Raw genomic sequence first — 24430 nt, forward strand, 5'->3', positions numbered from 1 at the left:
CTAGAAACTTGGTGAAGAATCTGCCTGCAATGCATGAAACCTTCCTGATATCTGCAATGCATGAAATCTTCCTGCATCAGGGAGATCCTCTGGAGCAGGGAATGGCTTCCCACTCTAGTATTTTTGCCTTGAGAATTCCATGGAGAGAGGAGACTGGCAGGCTACAGTCCATGGGGTCACAAAGAGTTGTTGACAGAGTTGTTGACTAACACTTTCACATACACTTTCACTTTCACATGTAGAAACTTAGTATTCTGTGTTCTTAGCATTCTTAGTATTCTGTGCTCTTAGCAGATTATCAAACACTGTTAAAGATAGTTTGCATGATACCATTTCATGTGGATTCTCTGCTGAAAGACTATAATCTTAGTGCTTGTATTTCAATGACTTTATATATAAACAGTCAACTTGATCTCTATTACATGAGATATTCAGATTTACTTTACCTAAAATTAAATTGCAGCTCTTCAGTCCATGAAATTCTCCTGGGAAGAATACTGCAGTGGGTAGCCATTCCCTTCTCCAGGAGATTTACCCAACCCAGGGATTGAACCCGGGTCTTCTGCATTGTAGGCAGGTTATTTACCATTTGAGCCAGAAGACAAGCCCTACATTACCAATAGTGCTATTTTAATGATACATTTATGAAGTATTCATTTATTTGCAGTATTCTATCCACATGACCAATCACTGGGACAGGGATTGATATATGGTTTAGAGGGAATCTTGGAGAAGTTCAGGATCTACTGAAAGAATTTTTTTTTTTTTTTTTTTTTGACTTGGTGTGAACTCGGGAAGATGCAGGTCTTCCATTTTCTAGTATCAGTGATCCTGCCACCAATCATGGCCCAATATCTAAGAAACCTTAAAGAAGAACAGAGCTGATTCCTAATATCTGTCAAGCACCTGTATCAACCACTACCTGAAGCCACTCTACACTTGACCTTGCATGTAAGTGAGCCTTGAAATTCTATGTTCAAGTCCATGAGTTAGGTTGGATTTCACTTGCAAACCAAAGAGACCTAACAGTCTCATTCATAGGGAATAAGGCAGAAAAGAGACTATAGACAGGACAAGTATAAGTCACTGTGAATTTATTTGATATTCAACACACCTCCTTTTCCAGAGAGAAAAGACACAGTCTGAGTTATCCCATTTTAATAAATCCCCTGCTTCTGGCATCACATCCTGAATTTGTATGTCCAGTAATCAAGATTTGGTACCATCACAAAAGTGATTAAAAATTTTCCCTGAGATTATAAGGCTGTGCCTTTGTCCACAGAATAGCTTTTCTTCTGAAATTCAAGAGAAAAGTAGTAAAGGGAAGTCTTCTGTTGGTGGGAGAGGCAAATAACTTAGAATTTCTGAGAAAAAAGGTGTAGAGTCAACCACACCACTAATTCATATTTCCCTGTCTGTGAACACTTATTCTTTCAACATGTCCAAATGTTATGGAAGGAAATTACACATAAAGAAAATTATTCTCAATGCTGTGTGCAGAGCAAGTTGGCTTATGGTAACCACCAGAGTTATCTTGATGCCTCAATGTCCAGTAAAACACAGAACTAGAGAGGTACAGACAGCCTTCCCCAGTGGCATATGGGAAAGAGAAAAACCCAGACAAGGATGATGAGAAAAAAACTCTTTCACAATATACACATAGTCCGGTCTGAAACATCTTTCAAATGGTTTGCAGTCAAAACAGGTCATGATCCTCCTCACGTAGGAATGGGGAGAGGTTTCGTGATTATCATCTCAAATCAGCAAAGCATAAGGCCAATGGACATGCATCTTCCGGTCTTGGCGCACTGAGAGTCAGTTCTGAAGGCAAAACAACTTCGCCAGGAAATCACCCTCCTGAGTTGCAACGACTCAGGTGTGGGAAGGAACCGGCTCACTGGGATCAGTCACCCTGAGGAGGTGGTGTCAGTCACCCCCCACAACACCCTAGAAGGGCATAATGAAATGACTCTGTTCCCTAGAGGACTCCCCTTTTTCAAAATAAACAATCAAAGGTTTCCCTAATATCACCTGCATTCAACAGTGGAAGAGGGCAGTGGGTCCCAGGCAGGGAGAGTGAGAAAGGAAGTGGATCTCAGGCAAACACACTTGAGGACAAGTGATGGAGAGTGTGTGGGCCTCTGAGGCTGGAAAAGAGAGAGGCAGGCTGAGTGTCAGCACTTGGGGCACGTGCAGGCATCATTCTATGGACATCACTCCATGGACACAAGGCTCACAAATCTCTCTTCGGCTCTGTGGTACTTCAGACAGGCATTCTCCAAGTCTCTCAGGAAGCCAGGAATTTCACTCTGCAAAGGAGAGGAAACTGTCACTTCTATGCCCTCACGGTGTTCACTCTTGATTCTTCAGGAAGTGGCAAAGATAATGAAGATGGTTTTTGCAATGATAAATATGACAATCGGGCCCCTGAGCAGATTTCCACAGAACGCAGCCACAGATGATGACACAGGTTAAGACACGAGGCACTGGTAAGACAAGGTGGTCACTGTTGTGAGACCTTGTGCATTTTAGCTTTTGCTAATAAAAGGCAAAAATATTTATGAGATATCATATTTTGAAAGAAAAATGAAGATAGAAGATGGGATTTGCTTGGGCTGTGGAACTCTTCCAAAAAAAATGAGAGAAAGGACTTGCTTTCCAGAATTAGAAAATGGTAAGGATGGGGGTGGGCAGGGGGATGGAGCAGGATATGTGATCCTCCAGTTAGCATCGAGCATTCAAGAATTTCCCCAAATGTTGTCTTATTTAATCCTTTTCTATAGAGTGGGGATATCCACCTCTATTTTTTGGAGGGGAGAAACTGATGGCTTGCCTAGATTAAACAGTCAGAAACAAGGTCAGGATTCAAAATATCTTGTGCTTGATTCTAAGTCTGTGTGCTTTTTCATTCCCCCAGGGAACTGGTGACCTCTCCAGTCAGAAGTAGGACCTTACAAAGCAGACTGAATGGCAGGCATGATTCCAGGTCCTATGCAGTCTCTAGTGATCCGGGTCAACCGGGGCTCCCGCTCCTCAACAGAAAAAGAAAACAAGAACAAAACTGGAAGTTTTCCCAGGCTTGGACATGTCTCACTGCCTCCCAAGTCAGCTTGGCCTAACTCCCCCATAAGCAAACACAGGGCCCGCAGGCACCGTTGTTCCTACAGGGAGCCGGCTATTGTCTGGAGGTTCCAGAGAGTGATCCTGATGAGATCATGGTGGGCAAGCAGGGAGGGGCTGGCATTGCAGGTAAAGAGTCTATGTCTTTTGTCCCGGCTGCTGTCCTGGATGTTGGCAACTCCAGTCCTGACCAGAGTCAGTCAAACAAGCTGCATGAGGCCTGACAGCGCATCTCTCCAGACTGCTAAGTTAACATCTGCCAAACACACCTCCCCTGCTGCCTCCTGGGATCTTACCTTGGTGAAATTGTTAAGGATCCAGAATGGAATTTGGCCACCTGGGTTATTGAAGTAGTACATGAAAACTAGAGAGTGAAAGAAAGTACAATTTACAAGAAGGAAAAATAGTCAAACCCCTGGAAACACCCAGGCTTATATTCAGTCCAGAAATTAAGGAGGGAAGTAACACTGAATTCAAGTGAACTCTTGCCTTATGGGAGACTTACACGTATACATTAAGGAAAACAGCCCAGGCACATTCTGCTCCTTTTTATTAAAGGCATGACTAGTGCTATTAATTGATACTTATTATCTATATCTAAATGGTATATATCTCCCATTTAATTATTTCTCTCATTAACTATCTCAATTATAAAAAGTTGATAAAATTGAACGCCAATTTATAAATGATAAAATGAAGACTCAGAAGAGTAAAGTGACATGTAAAGGTGGCCGATTTAACACACGTCAGAACTAAGTTCAGATTTTACTGCTGTTTCAGGGTCACATCCATTCCAGTCTGGCAGATGGCTGCATTGACCCCTCCCAGCCTCTCTCCTGAGGCTGGAACTCAAGGCAGACAGGTTCTGAGTCCCTGGGTTTTTGCTGAAGAGGAGCTGTCTCCCCAGAGGTGGTCCCACCAGCCCTCCTGCCCACCCCTGTCCAGCTCGTGCATGTACAGGACCTTCCCAAAGTGAATTTCTAAGCCTTCTGTTTCATATGAATGTTTTGGTTTCATCTGGACAATGGAGTCAGTAAAGAATGGACTCATCAGATTTAAACATCCATCTTGCATTGTAGCCAAGCTTCTGGGGTGAAGTGAGTCTCCTGTGATTCTTTGGCACCCATGCCCAGTCTCTGACTTCAGGGAAAAAGCATCCTGCATTTGACAGGCCTGCAATCAGTGTGGCCTTCACATGGGTGGTCCAGGTAGATGCACCAACATATGCCCTGTATTTACCTTCGCTCCTCCAAGAGTCATAGCTCTGGATTGCCAGGCTCTGCTTGTACTGCTTCACCCGGATCATGCCCGACTTTTCTGAAAACCACGGTACAGAGATGCTCTCGGCCAGGATCACGTGGACCTTCCGCCCTTCAAAGTCCAGCTGTCGCCGCTGCCTCACATAGACACACTACACCACCAGTCAAGGCACAACATCAAGGCCAGCATGTCAGATGAGCTAGAAGCAAAGGGACATGATTCTGTTCCTCCGCTTGGTGTTTGCTCCCTTATACTCTTACCTCACTTCCTGTCCTTCTGCCAACCTATCCTGCAAAACCATGGCTCCTCCCACCTGGTGTTCTCATTTGAGAGCAGGCACTGAGAGCATTGGAGAGAGACTGGAGCAGAATCTCACTCACTAAACAACGGGGTTATTGCTCTCTGTCCTCCCCCTAGGCCCCAATCACTGATATCACTGATTTCTATGCACAAAGGATGGTCAGGCAAGGTTGCTTATACCTGGCAATCATAAGAAGACACATAATATTTGAATAACCAAATATTAGTAGGCAGATGTCCTCGCTGGGTCTGGTTCATGAAGAATCACAAAAGTCATTTCATCTCAGTAAACACTCACAGACCAACCACTATGTCTATGACACTATTACAGGGAAGATAATTCGATTTTAAGAAATGGTATGACAAAACCCACTGAAATGTTGTGAAGTGATTGGCCTCCAACTAATAAAATAATATTTAAAAAAAAAAAAAAAGAAATGGCAGGGGTCACCACTTACTGAGTGAGCCCTTCCCGTATACATACACCCTATGCTTTACATTGAACACCAGTTCTGATCCTGAGAAAATCCCTTTGAGTTTGGCATAAGTCCCTAATCTTACAGATGACAAAATTGAGGCTCAGAGAAGTAAAGAAACTTGCCAAAGATCCCATAGACTAGCTGAAGGGATGGAACCTGAATTTGAAAACATATCAGGCTCTGAAACCTCAAAAGACTTTCATAGCTGCAGGTGACTCAGCTCTTTAACGTGTTCCTTAGACTTTCTAGTGACAGAATTTTGGGTTTCACAGGGTAAGGAGTGAAAGCCTAAAATAATCCAAATAATCACTCTAAGTGCAACATAATTACACTTACTATAAAAGCCAAAACCAGAGCCCAAGGGTAACTCAGAGGCTCTATAGCCCCCACTGTGGTCTGCCCCTCCCCCAGGCACCCTGCAGGATAGTTTATGACCCCCACTCTCTACTTACTGATGCATAAATTTCTTAAATGTTTTAGGGAAGGAATGATGTTGTTTTGGCTCTGAATTTCCTCCCTCCCAAGCCTTTTATTTTTTCCACAGCAAATATTCTCCCACAACTTGCTCGGCTCATGTGATAGACTTCACCTGAGACTCACCTGAGGAAAAATTAGCTTAATGTATCGATTACAATTTGACAGAAGTTTTTGCAGGGTTGCAAAGTCCAGTGTGTGACCTAGCCTATGACTGCAGAAGCCCAGGGAGGTGAAGGGCGTTTTCCAAGGTCACACAGCAAACCAGGAGTGAGCACACATGCAACTTGAGAGCCTTCCCTCCAAATCTACTGCCCTTTTTCTCTACACTGTTCTCTGTGCTCAAAACCTGAACAGCCCTGCAGATACAGAGACTGAGATACTCATTATGGGATTGAGTGGCATTGGAAAGACAATGCAGCAGAACTTCAAGGAGCCCCAAGTGTCTGCTCCCAAGAACACCCCCACTCCACAGGGTCCTGTGAGGTCAGAGTTTGCTCTGGTCCAGATCACTGTCTCTGGACACAGCTGGACCTGGGTCCACACCTGCATCTGCTGCCCATAATGGTGAGACCCTGCCGAGAAGCTGAGCAGAGTTCTGAACGTCCCTCAGCCTCAGTTTTCTTCCCTGTCTGAGGGGGATGATGGCTCCTACCCTGCGCAGTTTTGGCAGGATGAGAGAAAACCATGTAAAAGTTAAAAGATTAAGTAACCACAATTGGCTGAAATACATACCACCTGTATACAAACTACCTAGCAGTCTGTGGGAATTGTGCCAAGAAATAAACCTTATGGAGTCTGTAATGTGGCCGAGCCAGGGTGACCAATCACACAGGAACAATACCCACACTCACCCCCATGCCCCCTCTCTCTCTAGAGCGCAATTATTCAGGAGTATACAGGCTTACAGAATGTTACAGCTGGAAAAGATTTCAACAACCATCCAGCAGTGGTTTCCAAGCATTTTTGCTTGTTTTTTAATTCCACAGATTCTTTGTTAAAAGAATCCTTTATGGAAATTCAGTGTGTAAAGATTCAGCTTCTATGACTGAAGAGGACAGTAGAGTTGAAACCTCACCCGTCCCCACCCCTGTTTCACCCCATCCACCCACACAGCAAATGTCCATCAAACCATCCCAGCCTGGCCCTAAGGGGGCTTCAGAGAACCCTAGAGTGTCTACCCACATCCATTCAACTGCTTCTAATTGAGGAGAATGAGGGGTAAAAAATACGCACCCAGTGTCCAGAGCCAACATTCAGGAAGGTGGGAAGGCGGAGAGAGCTGGAAATGTGGGGCCGGTATTGCAGCCCCCAGTCGGCTGCTAACCACTGCCTGTGTGCGTCTGTCACCTGACTTCTCCGGGTCCCTGCTTCCTCCTCTACAGACTGAGGGAGGGCATTGAATACTCTTTATGAAAAGTTTTTTCAGGTCCTCAATTCTGATGCAAAAAGAGTTCCTAGAAATATTCTCAAGAAAGTATGAGCTGCCTTCCCACAATTACTGTAGTAATTGTACATGTAGTCAGGCCCAGAAATCACACCCTGAGGTCTCTGAAAGCCACACAAAAATCAACAGATTTAGCAGATGCTTGCACAAGAGTAAAAGACAGTGTTGTCCACACCTCCTGGCCATGCCACCATTGGGTGACAGCCACAGGCACAGAAACACCAAGAAAGCTGATCAATGTTGAACCAGGATGGGCTTCTCTGGTAGCTCAAATGATAAAGAGTCTGCCTGCGATTGGAGGCCAATCCCTAGAACCAGAAGATCCCCTGGAAAAGAGAATGGCTACTTAATCCAGTATTCTTGCTTAGAGAATCCCACAGACAGAAGAGAATGGCTACAGTTCATGGGGTTGCAAAGAGCTGGCCATGACTGAGGGACTAGCACTTCATTTTTGGAAAGGATATATCTCTGTTGGACATGGGGAAAGGGTACTTCATTTGCCAATAGACCGCGTCTTCTCCATCGACTTTTATTTCACGGAGTTCTAGAAAGAAAAAAAAAATCAAATGATGTTATTGCATCTGGAAGTCTCTTTGGCTTCAGTTAACAAAAAGTGTTGATATGACAACCTTGTAGAGGATGATAAAACACTAAATCAGAAGGCACTGACTTTTCCAGGAAAAGTCATTATCACTGAAAGCTTATTGCCCAGGAACAGTCTTTAGTAGACTTAAAAGCACATTGAAAATAAATGAATCCAACAAAATTAGTTCACTGGATGCTACAAACATTCTAAGGCAGAATGTGATAATAAAATTAGGCTTCCAAAAAAATAAAATTTCAAGTTATTAAATCATGGTAACTATTGGATGGCACTGCAATGCCAATAGTTTTGCTGTTGTGGCCTTACTCCTCACCTTAAATTTATTGACATATTTCAAGTATCCTGGAACCGAGCAATGCAGTTTAGTGTTTGCAGTTGTTTAATGAAGGTTTCGGACAGGTTAGTGTTCTTCTAAGCGGGAAGAAGCTTAATTATGCTAACACTATGCTACTTGCCTCTCTCCCATTTTGCTTTATACTACAGAGATAGGAACCAAATCTGCATAATGTCCACCATGCTTTTGTGTGCAAATAACATCAGCTCAAGGAGGAGGATAGCAAAGGGATACTATGAAGTGCACAGCCTCTGCCCTCAGGCTGTGTAGGAAGCTGCTAACTAACCATATAGAGGAGTCAAGCTAAGACTGCTGAAAGAGCCAAGAGAGCCCCTTGAGGAGGTGCTGACAGCAGAAATGTGTTGTTTAATTCAGCTTCTGAAAGAAATAAAACCTATTAGAAGCAGACTATGAAGTAAAGAACTTATCAGTCCATTACTACAAGAGGCTGCAGATGCCCTTGAAAGGAAGGGAAGGAGTGGACATCCATTGCTTTTGCCTGCTCTGCTATGACTCTCCCCTTCTTGCCCCAGAATCTCTTTCTCCTTCAGGTCATCACCCTTCCCCTCCTTCTCCACAATGTGGTTTAAGCAGGACTGACTCAGTGTTAATTTCAGGGCTAGGAAAATGAGTCAAACATGATCACAGCAATTAGTTTAGGGAATACATGCGTGGATAGTCTTGGCTTACCACTCTAGCAAGTTTAGGCCCAAAAGTGGTTTTGTAAAGGCTCTCAGGAAGCTCAGAGAACATCTAGGAGGAATAGAGTTAGGTTAGGAACCTCAGGATTGCTCCAGAGAAGTCAAACTACTGCAGCCTCTGGGCCATACTCCATAGTGCAGACTCTTAAATCTAAGTACTACACATCAGAGGCTCTACCAGCGTCTACAGCACATGACTGAACCACAACTGCTAGGAAGATGAGCAGAGAATGTGTGACTTCTCCCTTGAATTAGTGGGCATCACAATGCCCCCTAAATAGTAAGGGTATTTGATAACATTAAGTGACCCCAAACCATGACAAACATCCCCAAGAAATAAGCACATGACCCATGCTGAGGCAATAGGAGCCAATCCTGGGAATCTGGAGGCCATACGTAGGAATGTTCCTGTCCTCCTGTGGTTGTGTACATGGTTGGAATGTAAGCCTACATCTTCTGGTGGCATTTCTGCCAAGACACAAGAATTTGCCTGAGATTGTGGTCAACACAAAAGGAAACAGTCAAGCTGGAGAAATGAGGTACTGAATACAGCTGTCCTGGAGGCCAGATACTCATGGATTTTCAATGCCATGAAACAATAAACTCTTTCCTTTCCTTACACTGCCATTTGTTAGCTTTTCTTACTTGCAAACAAAATTCTTGACCACAGCAAGGGTCTGCCAGGATTTCTGTGCTCCTCAGCTAGCTGTGTATCTATTTCACAGTGACTGAGATGGCAAAGGCCATTGTTCACTCTAAGTGGGAGAAAGATACCTTATCTATTCCCTTCATAACTCTCCATCACTTATAGGAAAAATCTAAAAAGAAAAAAAAAAAGAAAAATCTAATAAGTGTAGCCAGATGGCCAGCCTAGGCCCTTGGGGCTAATTCCAATTCTGCTACCACAACTATGCAAGAACACAAAATTGCTCATAGTTGTTTTCCTTTTTTTAACATTTCATGTTGTTTCAGGTATTTCTCATTTTACTAATGCTGTTATTTGGGCCAAATGTCCTTATTCCACTCACCCCCTTCACCTCTCACTTCCCCATACACATGTATTCTTGCCATTTATAAAACTTTGATTCCACTTCTAAAGCAAAGTTCAAACATGACCTCTTCCAAAAAGCCTTTCTTGAATATTCAGGTATATATATCCAGGTATATATCAGCATATACCTGGATATTCAGGTATATATACAAGATGACAACAAACTTGCAGAAAGGGCAAATTATCACATTTAAGACCAGCACTTCAAATATTTAAGCCAAAATTTTAAGTGAAACATAATATAACTAAACTTATTGCATATATAACATAACTAAACCTATTGCATTCTACTAGCTAGAGTAATAGGAATAGATTCTACTTTCTAACAGTTTTTTTAGATCAAGTGTGACTCACCTTGAACATACTGGTCCCACTGTTTTCTATAGTCTAAATCCATATAAACATCTGCAAGGAGGTCTGGTGGAGATCTCACAATACCAGAGACCTTATACTCATAAAGTCCAGTCGGCTATAAAATGAAAGCAGACAGAAATAGCCTGTTGATTCTCGAGCTGCTATTACACAGCACATGAAAAATAGTTGTTTGTACGTCATTCTTGAGCCCCTCTCCTGTAGACTTGGTGATGCAGTGCTGAAAAAGCAGGTGAGGATTTTGCTCTCATCGCCTTTGCCCTTGGTGGTGACAGCTACCCAGGTAATGTAAAAAGGATAGAAGAGAGTTATGTGATAAATGGTGTCTAGTTTTGGTGGGCTGGTGATTCATCCTATACTGTCAGATGTCCGGGAGCTGTTTCTATGTTGGACTAATCAGAAGAATTTTTTTCTAAATAGCAGAAGCAGTCAGCTATGGGAAGATTAGGGAAGACCATTCCTGGTTGGGAAAGGGCCCTCAGGTTGATTGATTGATTGTCTTACTCAAAGAACAGAAAGTCAAGGGGTCCAGAGAACTGTGATGGGGGGCAGTCAGAGGAGCAGCGGAGGCTGGGTCCAAAAGACTTTGTGAACCAAGATAAAGGGAAAAGAGATCTTATTGCTATGGAAAACAAATGAATTAATTAAAACAAGGAAATAATTTTTTAAAACATGGTTCTTGTTGCTTGAAAATAGATCATAAGGGAGCAAGAAGATGGGTTAGAAGACCAGGGCCATGATCCAGAGAAGAGATGCTGGTGATTGGACAAAGAGGTAACAGAAATGATGGGGAGAAGTTAGTGATTTAGGGACACATTTTGAAGTAATGTTAACAGGGATTGCTGACAGACTGGCTGTGGGGACAGAGAAAGCAAAGAATTTTTAAAAATTCTTATAACATTTGCTTAAACAACCAGGTAGATAGGAGATCCATTTTCTGATATAGCCAAAACTTGCGGAGCTGGTTATCTGATGGCTGCAGGGTACCAAGAGCTCTACTGTGAGAATGTTGAGCTTGAAATTCTTATTAAATATCCATGTGGAGGTATCATATAGGCAGCTAGCATCCAGGCTTCATACTATTTTATATAATCATAGAGAGAAATGAAATTCAAAATATTGTTTTACCAATTCCAACACAGAATTTTTCACCAACTGCTTCCTTTTTTCTATAAGCAACTCATGTATAGAAAATAATGAAAGGGGGGAAGAAATACCAACTTCAAACCACACTAGTCCCTTTTAATCAGAAAAGGGCCATTTTTAGATTCCTAAGTACAAAAGACGTTCTTTGTTTTCATGTTAAACCATATTCTGTGAGGATGTGGACTAGAGTGGATACACTTCACTCTCTGTACAATGGCAGCTAAGAATTCCTGACCTTCACCTTGATTAAAGACTATATTGTTAAGGTTAAACTAAGGATTTAATTAATTTCAGTGCAAAAGCTAATAAACTAAACAAAGTGAACCTTTTAGATGGACTCATACTTCCAGTTGCTAATGCAATGCTATTGGCTAATCAAACATGAATGACCCCATGTTCTTAAACACTGTCCCAGGGACTTATGTGAAGTCAAGGGGTAAACATGGAAATCTTTCTAGAGATTCTGAGGCTTCAAAGGTCTCCTGACTCAGGTGGCATAACAATAATTCCCAGTTGAGTAATCTCAGATGTAGGTGAAAGTACCTGGCAGGGAATGGAAAGTAAAATTGAAACTGAATTCACAAGGAAGTGTCAGCTTTAAAAGTAAATGGCTTTATACCAAGTATTTTCAGCCAGCAAATGACAAGTTGGTAGGTCTGACCCCCTTACATGCTGTTCCATGGATGCCCCGAAGAAGGGCAGGTCAAGGTAAAAAATATCTCTTTCTCCTCCTCCCTCTCCCCTCCCTCTCAAGGATGGGAAGACAGTGAGGGTTTATAGACAACACACATCTACACTCACACACACTTTAATCAGTTTTGGGAGAGAGACAATTAGCTGCTCTTCAGGAATAATGTGGCCCCATTTTCTACACACAGTGAGCAAAGGGGATAATTATGTATAGAGATTATGATCTTCCCAACTTCACATGAGTTAGCTTTGATTATTTGGATTAATTAAAGCAAACTGATTCCTCTAGGAATGTTTCCCTTTCCTCCTAAATGTGTTGATAATTATAGCTCTTAGTGACTTCAGTTCTGTAATATCACAGAAAAGGAAACAGAAAGCCTTGCAATAAGAGAAAAATAGAATGCTGTGATTTATGTCAACACCCTAGAATGAACTATTATGATAACTTCCTTTAAACATTCCCTTCATGGAAGCACTGAAAAATGCCAAAACACCGAAGAAACCAAATGCTCAATGACTCCTTTCCTAATCTATCAGTAAAATTTTTTTTTCAGGTAGTTAGCAACCTCACTCAAATTTGGATCAATGTACTTTTTTAAACCATCGTTTCTTTTAAAAGAGAAATTCAGCAAATACAATAACATTTTCATTCTGTCACTGAAAAAATAAAGTGAGTTTTTATAGTTCTAAAAATAATTCTGAATCATTAAGAAAAATTATGAAATGCCCAAAGTAACAAAGTTAAAATGGCATGCAACTCTATAATTCACAAACACCTAATTGCAATATTTGACATATTTCCCCTTTTTGCAAAATATTTTATTGAAACAGTTGATTTACAATGTTGTGTTAATGTCAGCTGTACAGCAAAGTGACTCAGGTATAATATATATGCATATTCTTTTCCATTGTGATTTATCACAGGACATTGAATATAGTTCCCTGAGCTTTACAGTAGGACTTTGCTGTTTATCCATCATGTATATGACAGAGTGCATCTGCTAATCCTAAACTCCCAATCCTTCACTCCCTAATCCTTCCTCTCCCCCTCGGCAACCACAAGTCTGTTCTACATATCTGTTAGTCTGTTTTTGTTTCACAAATATGTTAATTTGTTTCATACTTTAGATTTAACATATAAGTGATATCGTATGGCATTCATCTTTCTCTTTCTGACTTTTTCACTTAGTAGGGTAATTTCTAGGTCCATTCATATTGCTGAAAATGGCATTATTTAATTGCCAGCAACAGTGTAAGAGGTTCCTTCTTCACCACACCCTCTTCATCAGTCATTATTTGTAGATTTTTAATCATAGCTTTTCTGACTAGTGTGAGATGGGACCTTGTTTGGATTTACATTTTTCTAATAATTAGTGATGATGACCACCTTTACAAATGCCTGCTGGCCATCAGTATATCTCCTTTGAAGAAATGTCTATTTAAGTTTTGTTCATTTTTCTATTGGGTTGTACTTTTTTGTTATTGCATTGTAGGAGATGTTAAATTAAGCCTTGTTAGTCATATCATTTACAAATATTTTCTCAGGGTCCATAGGTTGTCATTTTGTTTTGTTTATGGTTTCCTTTGCTGTGCAAAACTCATGTCCAATTAAGTCCCATTTGTCTATTTTTACTCATATTTCCATTGCCTTGGGAAACTGACCTAAGAACACATTGGTATGACATGTCAGAAATGTTTTGCCTCTTCTAGGAGTCATATGGTGTCTTGTCTTATATTTAAAGTTTTAAGCTGTTTTGCATTTATTTTTGTGTATGGTGCGAGGGTATGTACCTACTTCATTGATTTACATGTGGCTGTCCAACTTTCCCAGCACCACTTGCTGAAGCTATTGTTCTTTACCAATTGTATGTCCTTGCTTCACTTATCAAAGATTAATTTTCCATAAGTATGTTGGTGTATTGTTGGACTCTCTATTCTGTTCCATTGATTCATGTCTGTTTTTGTGCCAATACCATATGGATTTGACTACTGTAGCTTTGTAGTATTGTCTAAAGTCTGGGATGGTTATGCTTCCTGCTTTGTTCTTTGTCCTCAAGATTGTTTTGGCAATTGTGGGTCTTTTATGGTTCCATATGAATTTGAGGATTATTTTCTATAGTTCTGTGGAAAATGTTATGAATATGTTGATAGGTATTGTATTAAATCTGTATATTGCTTTGGATAGTATGGCCATTTTAACAATATTAATTCTCACAATCCAAGAGCATGGGATATCTTTTCATTTCTTAGAATTGTCTTTGATTTTTTTTATTAATGTTTTATAGTTCACAGTGTATATCTTTCACCTCCTTGGTCAGGTTTTACCTCCTAGATACTTTACTCTTTTGCCGCAATTTTTTTCATTCTCTTTCTGATATTTCATGTTAGCATAAAGAAATATAACAGATGTATGTATGTTAATCTTATATTCTGCTACCTTGCTGAATTCATTTATCAGTTCTAACAGTTTGTGCAGCGAGTCTTTATGGTTTTCTAATGCAGTATCATATCATATCATATCATTATCTATGATCATATATCATATATAATGACAATTTTACCTCCTCCCTATCATTTTGAATAGGTTTTATTTCTTTTTATTTTCTGGTTTGTATGTCTAAGACTTCCAACACTATGTTGAAAAGAAATGGTGAGAGTGGTTACCTTGTGTTGTTCCAGATTTTAGTGGAAAGATTTCAACTTCTCACACTTGGTTATTATATTGGCTGTGAGTTTGTCATAAATAACTTTTATTATGCTGAAATATGTTCCCGCTATACTGACTTTCACAAGAGTTTTATCATAAATGGATATGAAATTTTACCAAATTATTTCCTTGCATCTATTGAGATGATCTTGTGGGTTTTGTCACTTTTGCTGATATGATGTATCATAATGATTGATTTGCGTGTTGAAACATCATGGTGGCCTGAGATGATTTCAACTTAATTGTGGTGTATGATATTTTTATTGCTGTTGGAATTGATTTATTAATATTTTGTTGAGAATTTTTGTATCTATATTTACAAAAAATATTGGCCTGTAATTTTCTTTTTCTGTAATATCTTTCTCTGGTTTTGGTATCAGAGTGATGGCTTCATAGAATGTTTTTGGGCATGTTCGTTCCTCTTCAAACTTTTGGAACAGTTGAAGAATATTGGTATAAGTTCTTCTCTGTGTGTTTGGTAGAATTTAACTATGAAGTCATCTTATTCTGGACTTTTGTGTGTAGGGATTTTTTAAATTATAAATCCTATTTCACTTTTAGTGATTGATCTGATCATGCAATCTATTTCTTCTTGATTCAGTTTTGGTGGGGTGTATGTTTCTAGAAAGTTGTCTCTTTTTTCTAGCTTGTCAAATTTGTTGGCATATAATGGCTCATCAGTTCAGTTCAGTTCAGTCGCTCAGTTGTGTCCGACTCTTTGCAACCCCATGAATCTCAGCACACTAGGCCTCCTTGTCCATTATCACCTCCTGGAGTTTACTCAAACCCATGTCCATCGAGTCAGTGATGCCATCCAACCATCTCATCCTCTGCCATCCCCTTCTCCTCCTGCCCCCAATCCCTCCCAGCATCATGACCTTTTCCAATGAGTCAACTCTTCCCATGAGGTGGCCAAAGTACTGGAGTTTCAGCTTCAGCATCAGTCCTTCCAATGAACACCCAGGACTGATCTCCTTCAGGATGGATTGGTTGGATCTCCTTGCAGTCTAAGGGACTCTCAAGAGTCTTCTCCAACACCACAATTCAAAAGCATCAATTTTTTGGCACTCAGCTTTCTTCACAATCCAACTCTCACATCCATACATGACCACTGGATAATGGCTCATAGTCTTCTCTAATTATATATGCGTGTGTGTGTATATATATATATGGTTGTTATTGTTGTTGTTCAGTTGCTCAGTCATGTCTGCATGCAACCCCATGGACTGCAGCACATCAGGCTTCCCTGTCCTTCACCATCTCCCAGAACTTTTCAAACTCATGCCCATTGATTCAGTGATGCCACTCAACCATCTCTTCCTCTATCATCCCTTTCTCCTCCTGTCTTCAACCTTTCCCAATATCAGTGTCTTTTCCAGTGAGTCAGCTTTTTGCATTAGGTAGCCAAAATATTGGAGCTTCAGTTTCAGCATCAGTCCTTCCAATGATTTTTCAGGGTTGATTAGCTTTAAGATTGACTGGTTTGATCTCTTGCTGTCCAAGGGATTCTCAAGGGTCTTCTCCAGCACCACAGTTCAAAGGCATCAATTCTTTGGTGCTCAGCCATTTTTACTATCCGGCTTTCATATCTGTACATGACCACTGGAAAAACCATGCCTTTGACTAGACAGACCTTTGTTGGCAAAGTAATGTCTCTGATTTTCAATATACTATCTAGGTTTGTCATTGTTTTTCTTCCAAGGAGAAAGTACCTTTTAATTTCATGGCTGTAGTCACTGTCCACAGTGATTTTGGAGCACAAGAAATCCAAATTTCTGTGGTATTGATTGTTATTTCTAGCTATCTATGGTATCGATTTTTATTTTTCCTCTCTCAGTTCTTATTTTGTTTTTGGTCTTGTTTTCCATCTTATCTTCTTGGTGGATATGGCCAGAGGTTTGTCATTTTTTTTTTTACACTTTCAAAGCACCAGGTCCTGGTTATATTGATTTTTCCTGTTTCATTATCTCTATTTTATTTGTTTCCTTTCTGATTTTTATTATCTCTTTCCTCCTGTTGCCTTTAAGTTTTGTTTGTTCTTTTGCTTTTCTAATTCTTCTAGGTTAATGTTAGATTGTTTAACTGAGATTTCTTATTTCTTAAAGAAGACCTGTATCACTATGAACTTCCTTCTAAGAACTGGTTTTCCTGCATCCCGTAGATTTTATATCATTATGTTTTCATTATCATTTGCCTCAAGGTATTTTTAGTTCATTCTTTGATTTCATCATAACAAATTTAAGATGCTTGAAATAATTTATATACTCTTAAATTTGTTGAGGCTTGTCTTATGACCTAGTATGTCATCAATCCTAGAGAATTCTCCAAGTGCGCTGAAAATAATGTGTATTTTGTTTTTTGGGAAAGTAGACATTTTTCTTTTAAGTAAATAGATACTTCTATGTGTTACAAAATGGAAGTAATATAATATAAACAGGTTACACTATTTTAAAGAATATTACTTTGAAGCTTAGAGAGATAACACTTAATTTATTTATTATCATGAATTATTTCTGTTTCCATACACTTCTACAAATGTGAAATATTTTTGAAACAACTATTCCATATAAACATGGACAATAATGACAATTGTTCCTTCAGAAAGCAGGAAGTTTTAGTACAAATATATTTTAGGGTAAATGACACTAACATTTTTTCTGTTTATAGTTTTTATAAGTGTTTACAAATATTTAAGGAAATTGTTTTCCATTTTTGTATTCTCACCAGTAGCACAGGAGCATCTCATCAGGATTGGGTACCACTGTTTCTACAAAAAAATTTAATAGGAAAAGAGCATAAACCTTAGTTTTATTTGGCCAGTGTTCTCAGTATTGATGTGTAAGTCTCTTGCAAAGTATTGATATGTAAGCTCTGCAACACCTGTTGAAGATACTTGTCCAAGCATACTAACATTTCAATGACTCCAAACAAGCTTACTTAAGGGGTTCTTGGCTTTTCCTAAGGCTCCTCCAAAAGACCAGTTCTAAGAATGGCTCAGTTTATCTAAAGTAAAACACATTGCATGATTTTCTAATACTCTATTTATAGGGTGTTTAATTCCCTATACTTCAAATAGTTAATGAATTATTCAATAGTAAAGAATCAGTAAGAAGTGTATAATACAATTAGCAGAAGAAACAGAATATTTGTTCGAGTATGTGCTATCTTTCTTGCTAGAGAATCCCTATGGCCATGTGCATAGTTAATAGCTATCCTGGTCTCCTATGCAGGTGAAGGCAAAAAGGAAAGTCACTCAGTCGTGCCCAAATCTTTGTGATCTCATGGACTATACAGTCCATGGAATTCTCCAGGCCAGAATACTGGAGTGGGTAGCTGTTCCCTTCTCCAGAGGATCTTTCCAAGCCAGGAATCAAATCCAGGTCTCCTGCATTGCAGATTAATTCTTTACCAGCTGAGCCACCAGGGAAGCCCATATCATACCTCCTTCCTGTTTTGAATACACACAGGATATTAACAACCACAGCAGCTATTCTGTGGCTAAGAGACAGCAAAGAGGATGTGGCCTAAAAAGATTCAAAGAGTTTTACTAGCCATATTGGTCAGGTGATCTAGTGCCAGCATCTGGTGACCTCTAACTACTTATTAGGTGAAAAAAATTAACCTCATTTTATAAAGTCATTGTTAATGCAGTTTTATTTTACTTGTAACTAAAAAGCAATCGTAATTATTTTGAGTAGTCCTTACTAAGAATGAATTTTATTTCAGTTCTGTGACCCTGGAAAAGAGTAGAAGTATGAAACACTCACTCTCTTTGTGTTCCAGAAAACAGCTTACCACAAAAAAGCCACCTTTTCCCCATGATTTAGATGAGACTCACACACACACATCTTATTCATCTATCACAAGGCCAGACACAGCACCTCTAAATGCCCTTTCATTGTCCCATAAATGATAACCAAAACAGTTTACTCCAATGATCAATCAGAACAAAATGCTTGATAACCAAACTGGTAAACATGTTTCCTTCCTTCAGGTCCCTGAACTTGATCGAGCCTCAACCTGTGCAGCATCTAGATGCTTCTGAAAATAAACTGGCTTCAGGCAACAAAAATTTCTTTTCTATTCTCCAGTCAGGCCACCTTCATATCACTTCCTCACACATGACTTCAGTTTTCTTGACTCCTGTCTATAAAAAATACCTTTCTGCCTCACTCCTGAGACACCCACAGATTTTATGGTCAAAGTATTCTGCCTCAATGGACATGAGTTTGAGCAAGTTCCAGGAGATGGTGAAGGACTGAGAAGCCTGGCATGCTCCAGTCCATGGGGTCACAAAGAGTTGGACAAGACTGAGCGACTGAACAGCAACAGCAATTCTACCTACTATAATAACCCCCCAACCCTTGGCAATAATCCTTTGAATGAAAGTCTTTCCTTACTAAGTCCAGGTTTGTTTTTTATTTGATATTGCACTAAAGTACTGTTAAACCTTTATATATAAATACTCTAAATATTAATATACTTAGTGAAACATTACTGACAATTGTACAGTTACTTGTCCTAAAGCAGAATAAATTCTATAAGAGCCAATGTGTTTACATATGGCAAATATCCAAATATCATAGCGTTTGCATATGACATTTGCAATTCCCACATGAGAGTAATTCCTACAGAGGAGTAACCCCTACTGCCCCTATACCCTGCCACCTGACCTGGAAAAAGTCATCTCTCATTCTCTTCAATTTTGGCATTTATCTGCATTTATATTGCTAACTGCAAGACAGCCCCGATGAATCACGTCTTTCTAATCCTGTCAGTACACATCAAGTGTGCCCTGAATTTTCTTTGCCTTTAACAGAAGAGTTCATTTCATACTGCAGGGGCCAGGAAGTCTCCTCAATCCACTACTTTGAAAGATTTCCAACAGTAGCCCTCTGGGGCAAGAGTAACAGGCTCAGAAGGTATGAAAAGCAAACAGTTTTTCCTTAGGGAGAATCACTCCTAATTGCAGGTATCAAAGCTGTAGCTGTCACTGGGAAGTCTGTACCATGACTGTAAGAAGAAAGACAGGTGACTAAATCTGATTCGGTATTTGATATCTCTTCAAAAACACACAGCAAGTTTAATACTGAAGGACTGTAGAGAGCTGGCTAAGATAACACTAATAACAAATGCTTATTGAGTGCTTACTGAATACCAGGGCCTGGGCTGAGTGCTTTACAGGGGTCACCCTACTTAATCTGCACGATGAAAACATGAGAATGTGGACCATTTGTAAACCCATTTAAAGACAACAAAATTGAGATTTAAGGACGTTCTGAGAAATTCCTAGAAAAGTTAATTCTGTAGACACAGGAAGTAGCTTGGTGTTTATCTAAGATTGGGAATGGGAACAATAAATGATTACAAGTGAGTAAGACATTTTTTTGGAGGTTACACAAATGTTCCAAAATTAGACTCTGATGAATGTTGCATAACTCCACAAATTTACTAAAAACCATTGAATTGCTCACTTTAAATGAATGTATTTTATGGTAGTTAATAAATCTTCAAAGCTTTTAATCATGTCTGTGTGTATATATATATAGTATATGTTATGAAACTTACCCAAGTTTTATAACACACAAGACTTGAAGTTCATTAGTTACAACAGAACTTGGACCTGAAGCCATTCATGTGACAGTAGAGATCAAGGTTTATTATCCTGCCTCCAAAAGTCACTGACCTCTGCCAACATATTGTTAGATAAATATTAGGTTGGGACCAAAGTAATTGCTGTCTTGCATTGTTGAAATTTGCCCTTTGATATTGGGATACATTCTTATATAAATGTGGTTATATTATACATCATTTTAATGTGCATTTCTCACTTTATGTTCTTTGCTAATTACTTATTACTTGCTGTGCATTTTAGATTTATTTTAGACTAGCAAAATGATGTTAGACCAAAAACAAATTAGAGTAATTTTCTTATTCAAGTTCAAAATGGGTCATAAAGCATCAGAGACAAATCACAACATTAACAAAGCATTTGGCCTAGGAACTGCTAACGAATGTACAGTGCAGTGGTGGTTCAAGAAGTTTTGAAAAGCAGACAATAGCTTTGAAGATGAGGAATGCAATGATTCGCCATTGGTAGTTGACAGTGACCAATTGGGAGAATCAAGCTGATCCTCTTACAACTACACAGGAAGTTGCCCAAGAACTCAATGTTGACCATTTATGGTCATTCAACATTTGAAACAAATTGGAAAGGTGAAAAGCTTGGTGCCTCATGAGCTGATCACAAAAAAATTGTCATTTGAAGAGTCATTTTCTCTAATTCTATGCAACAACGAGACATTTCTCAATCAAGTTGTGACATACAATGAAAAGTGGGCTTTATAGGGCAACTGGTGACAACTAGCTCAGTGGTTGAAATGTGAAGAAGCTCCAAAGCATTTTCCAAAGCCAAACTTGCACCAAAAAAAGGTCATGGTCAGTGTTTGGAGGTCTGCTGCTGGTCTAATCCACCGTAGCTTTCTGAATCTTGGCAAAAACACTGCATCTGAGAAGTATGCTCAGCAAATAGATGAGATACACCAAAAACTGCAATGCCTGCAGCTGGCATTGATCTACAGAAAGGGTCTAATTCTGCTCCATGACAACTGCATGTCACACAACCAATGCTTCAAAAGTTGAATGAATTCGTCTACAAAGTTTTGCTTCATCTGCCATATTCATCTGACCTCTTGCCAACCAACTACCACTTCTTCAAGCATCTCAACAGCTTTTTGCAGGGAAAATGCTTTCACAACCAGCAAGAGGCAGAAAATGCTTTCTAGAGTTCTTTAAAACCTTAAGCTTGGATTTTCATGCTATAGGAATAAATAAGCTTATTTCTTGTTGGCAAAAATGTGTTGATTGTAATGATTCCTTCTTTGATTAATAAAGATGTGTTTGAACCTAGTTATAAAGATTTAAAATACATGGTCTGAAATCACAATTATGTTTGCACCAACTTAATGAAGAAAGCTGAGCACCGAAAAATTGATGCTTTTAAACTGTGGTGTTGGAGAAGACTCTTGAGAGTCCCTTGGACTGCAAGGAGATCCAATCAGTCCATCCTAAAGGAGATCAGTCCTGGGTGTTCATTGGAAGGACTGACGCTGAAACTGAAACTCCAGTACTTTGGCCACCTCATGCAAAGAGTTGACTCATTGGAAAAGACCCTGATGCTGGGAGGGATTGGGGGCAGGAGGAGAAGGGGACGACAGAGAATGAGATGGCTGGAAGGCATCACCGACTCGATAGACATGAGTTTGAGTAAACTCTAGGAGTTGGTGATGGACAGGGAGGCCTGGCATGCTGCGATTCATGGGGTCACAAAAAGTCGGACATGACTGAGCAACTGAACTGAACTGAACTGAATAATAATCCATTGAAATGCACACAGTTATAGCAAAGGTAATTTATATTTTATCATTCCAACCATAACTCATTTTAGTGAGAGAGGTGTTATAATTTTTTTTTTTCCCACCGAGACAAGGGTAAACTAAACCTGTAATGGATATACTGGGACACAGATCACCCTTTCTACAGCTCACAGAGAAAGGCCATTTAATTAATTATGTGCTTCAAAATGTATCTTCTCATTAGATCTCTGGACAAATTTGGAAGAGCAAGATTTATCTCCAGTGTATAGATGGGGAAGCTGAGACTCAGCTAGGGTTTAGATTCATAAATCTTAAAATCATAGAACAATTAAGCATCCAAACTATACTTTAGACCAGAGGTTATTAAATCTGTCATGTTGCTTATTTTTAAACAGTCCACAAGCTAAGAATGTTTTCTATATTTATAAGCAGCTATATAAGTCAATACAAAATAACTTCCATTTTGCCTCATAACCTGTAAAGCCCAAAATATTTTCTATGTGGCTTTTACAGAAAAAAAGTTGGCAATCTCTGCTTTAGACTATTGCCACCATCACTTTTAAAGCATATAACCTGAGAAAGATGTGAATTAATAGTCACACTGCATTTCCACATGTAAGAAAAGAATCTTGGTGGCATAAGTTCTAAATATATTATATTGTATTTTGAATCACATGGGACTTTATGATTTAAGTTCAGAACACCCTTCTAACTAAATCTGTCAATCTTTAGAACACCATAGAGAATAAATACAAAAAAAAAAAAAAAAAAAAAAAACAACCTTAAATATATCATATACAAACTCAGAAAACTAAAGAGAAAAAGAAAATCTTTAAAGAAGCTAGACAGGGGAGGATAGGGGAGCACTTTATCAATATAGAGGAATACAGATGAGGATTTAGCAAACATCCCATCAGAAACCACCCTGCTAAAAGAGTGTGGGGTGAAACATAGAATGTTTTAAAAGAAATAAGCCACTGACCTAGAACTCTATATCCAATGAAACAAAAGTGAAACAATAAAAACTGAGGGAGTCCATCAGCAGCAGACTACTCTGGAAGAAATGTTAAAAGACATTTCTGAAGGAGAAAAAAGGTATAGGTCAGGAACTCAGATCTACATAACATTGAAAGAGACTTTTGTCTTAAAGCTTCTGAAAGACATGCGCTTTGTCTTTCAAAGACATCAGCTACCCCCAGGGCTTAGGAAAACACAAGCAAACAATGAACTCTGAAAGATTGCCAAATGGGTCATGAAGCAATATTCTGGAGTATTCTTCTCATGAAGGTATATTCAGAAAATCCAAAGGCAACTTACATTAAATGGTAGCTATTTTATATTTGTATAAGATGTATATATTTATATAAGATAAGGTAGCTATGTGATATTTCTAAGACTTTTTGTGTATTAGCAACACATTAAAAGCCCCAGGGTAAAATTTGAAAGTTCATATTTACATGGATCCTCCCTTTCTTACAAAAATATAACCATTTGCATGGTTTCCATAAATAGTAAAATAGCTTTCTGAAATAGTGTCGGGGAGCGGGGAGCTTGTGAGGTAACCACGTTCTCACATTGAGAGCCTGCTAGAATTCTCCTTCTGCCCATAGGTGTTCATTCTGATGTTAAAGGCCAGTTGGAAGACCAGGCAAGAATTGACCTCTACTTGGCATTGCCCTGATTCAGCTCCTGATTCACACAAGTATTGGTATGGTGTTACGTCCAAGGATCTGGAATGTCCAAAACCTTCGTAAAAGTCACCTTGCCTGTCAAGGTTTTCCAAGGCCCAATGATAATAAAAGCTTTGGTTGATTAATAGTCACCTGGTGTGATCTTCATGCAAGGATGGGGTGAAAGACAGGGTGGCAGGACAAACTTATAATTATTTTAAATTATTTTGTATTGAAGGATAATTACTTTACAGAATTTTGCTGTTTTCTGTCAAATCTCAGTATGAATCAGGCATAGGTATACATATGTCCCCTCCCTTTTGAACCTCCCTCCCATCTCCCTCCCCATCCCACCCCTCTAGGGTAATACAGAGCCCCTGTTTGAGTTTCCTGAGCCACAGAGCAAATTCCTGTTGGCTATCTATTTTACATGTGGTAATATAAGTTTCCATGTTACCCCTCCTCCCCTCTCCCCAGGTCCATAAGTCTGTTCCCTATGTCTGTTTCTCCATTGTTGCCCTGTAAATAAATTTCTCAGTACCATTTTTCTAGATTCCGTATATATGCATTAGAATATGGTATTTATCTTTCTCTTTATGACTCACTTCACTCTGTATAACAGGTTTTAGGTTCATTCACCTCATTAGAACTGACTCAAATATGCTCCTTTTTATGACTGAGTAATATTCCATTGTGCAT

General features: G+C 39.3%; 1 protein-coding gene across 1 annotated transcript in view; it reads right to left on the reverse strand.

The window, feature by feature from the left end:
* Window positions 1–1236: 1236 nt before the first annotated feature.
* Window positions 1237–24430, reverse strand: part of LOC136149818 (phosphatidylcholine transfer protein-like) — a 32298-nt gene continuing 9104 nt past the window's right edge. The window contains exons 2-6 of the mRNA XM_065910403.1: window positions 10125–10239; window positions 7543–7624; window positions 4360–4529; window positions 3417–3484; window positions 1237–2309 (exon numbers count right to left, since the gene is read on the reverse strand). Of these exons, the coding sequence (XP_065766475.1) occupies window positions 2214–2309; window positions 3417–3484; window positions 4360–4529; window positions 7543–7624; window positions 10125–10239 (531 nt within the window). The 3' untranslated portion in view covers window positions 1237–2213. The remainder of the gene's footprint in view (window positions 2310–3416; window positions 3485–4359; window positions 4530–7542; window positions 7625–10124; window positions 10240–24430) is intronic.

Source organism: Muntiacus reevesi, chromosome 18, assembly GCF_963930625.1.
Source record: "Muntiacus reevesi chromosome 18, mMunRee1.1, whole genome shotgun sequence".
Lineage (NCBI taxonomy): Eukaryota > Metazoa > Chordata > Mammalia > Artiodactyla > Cervidae > Muntiacus > Muntiacus reevesi.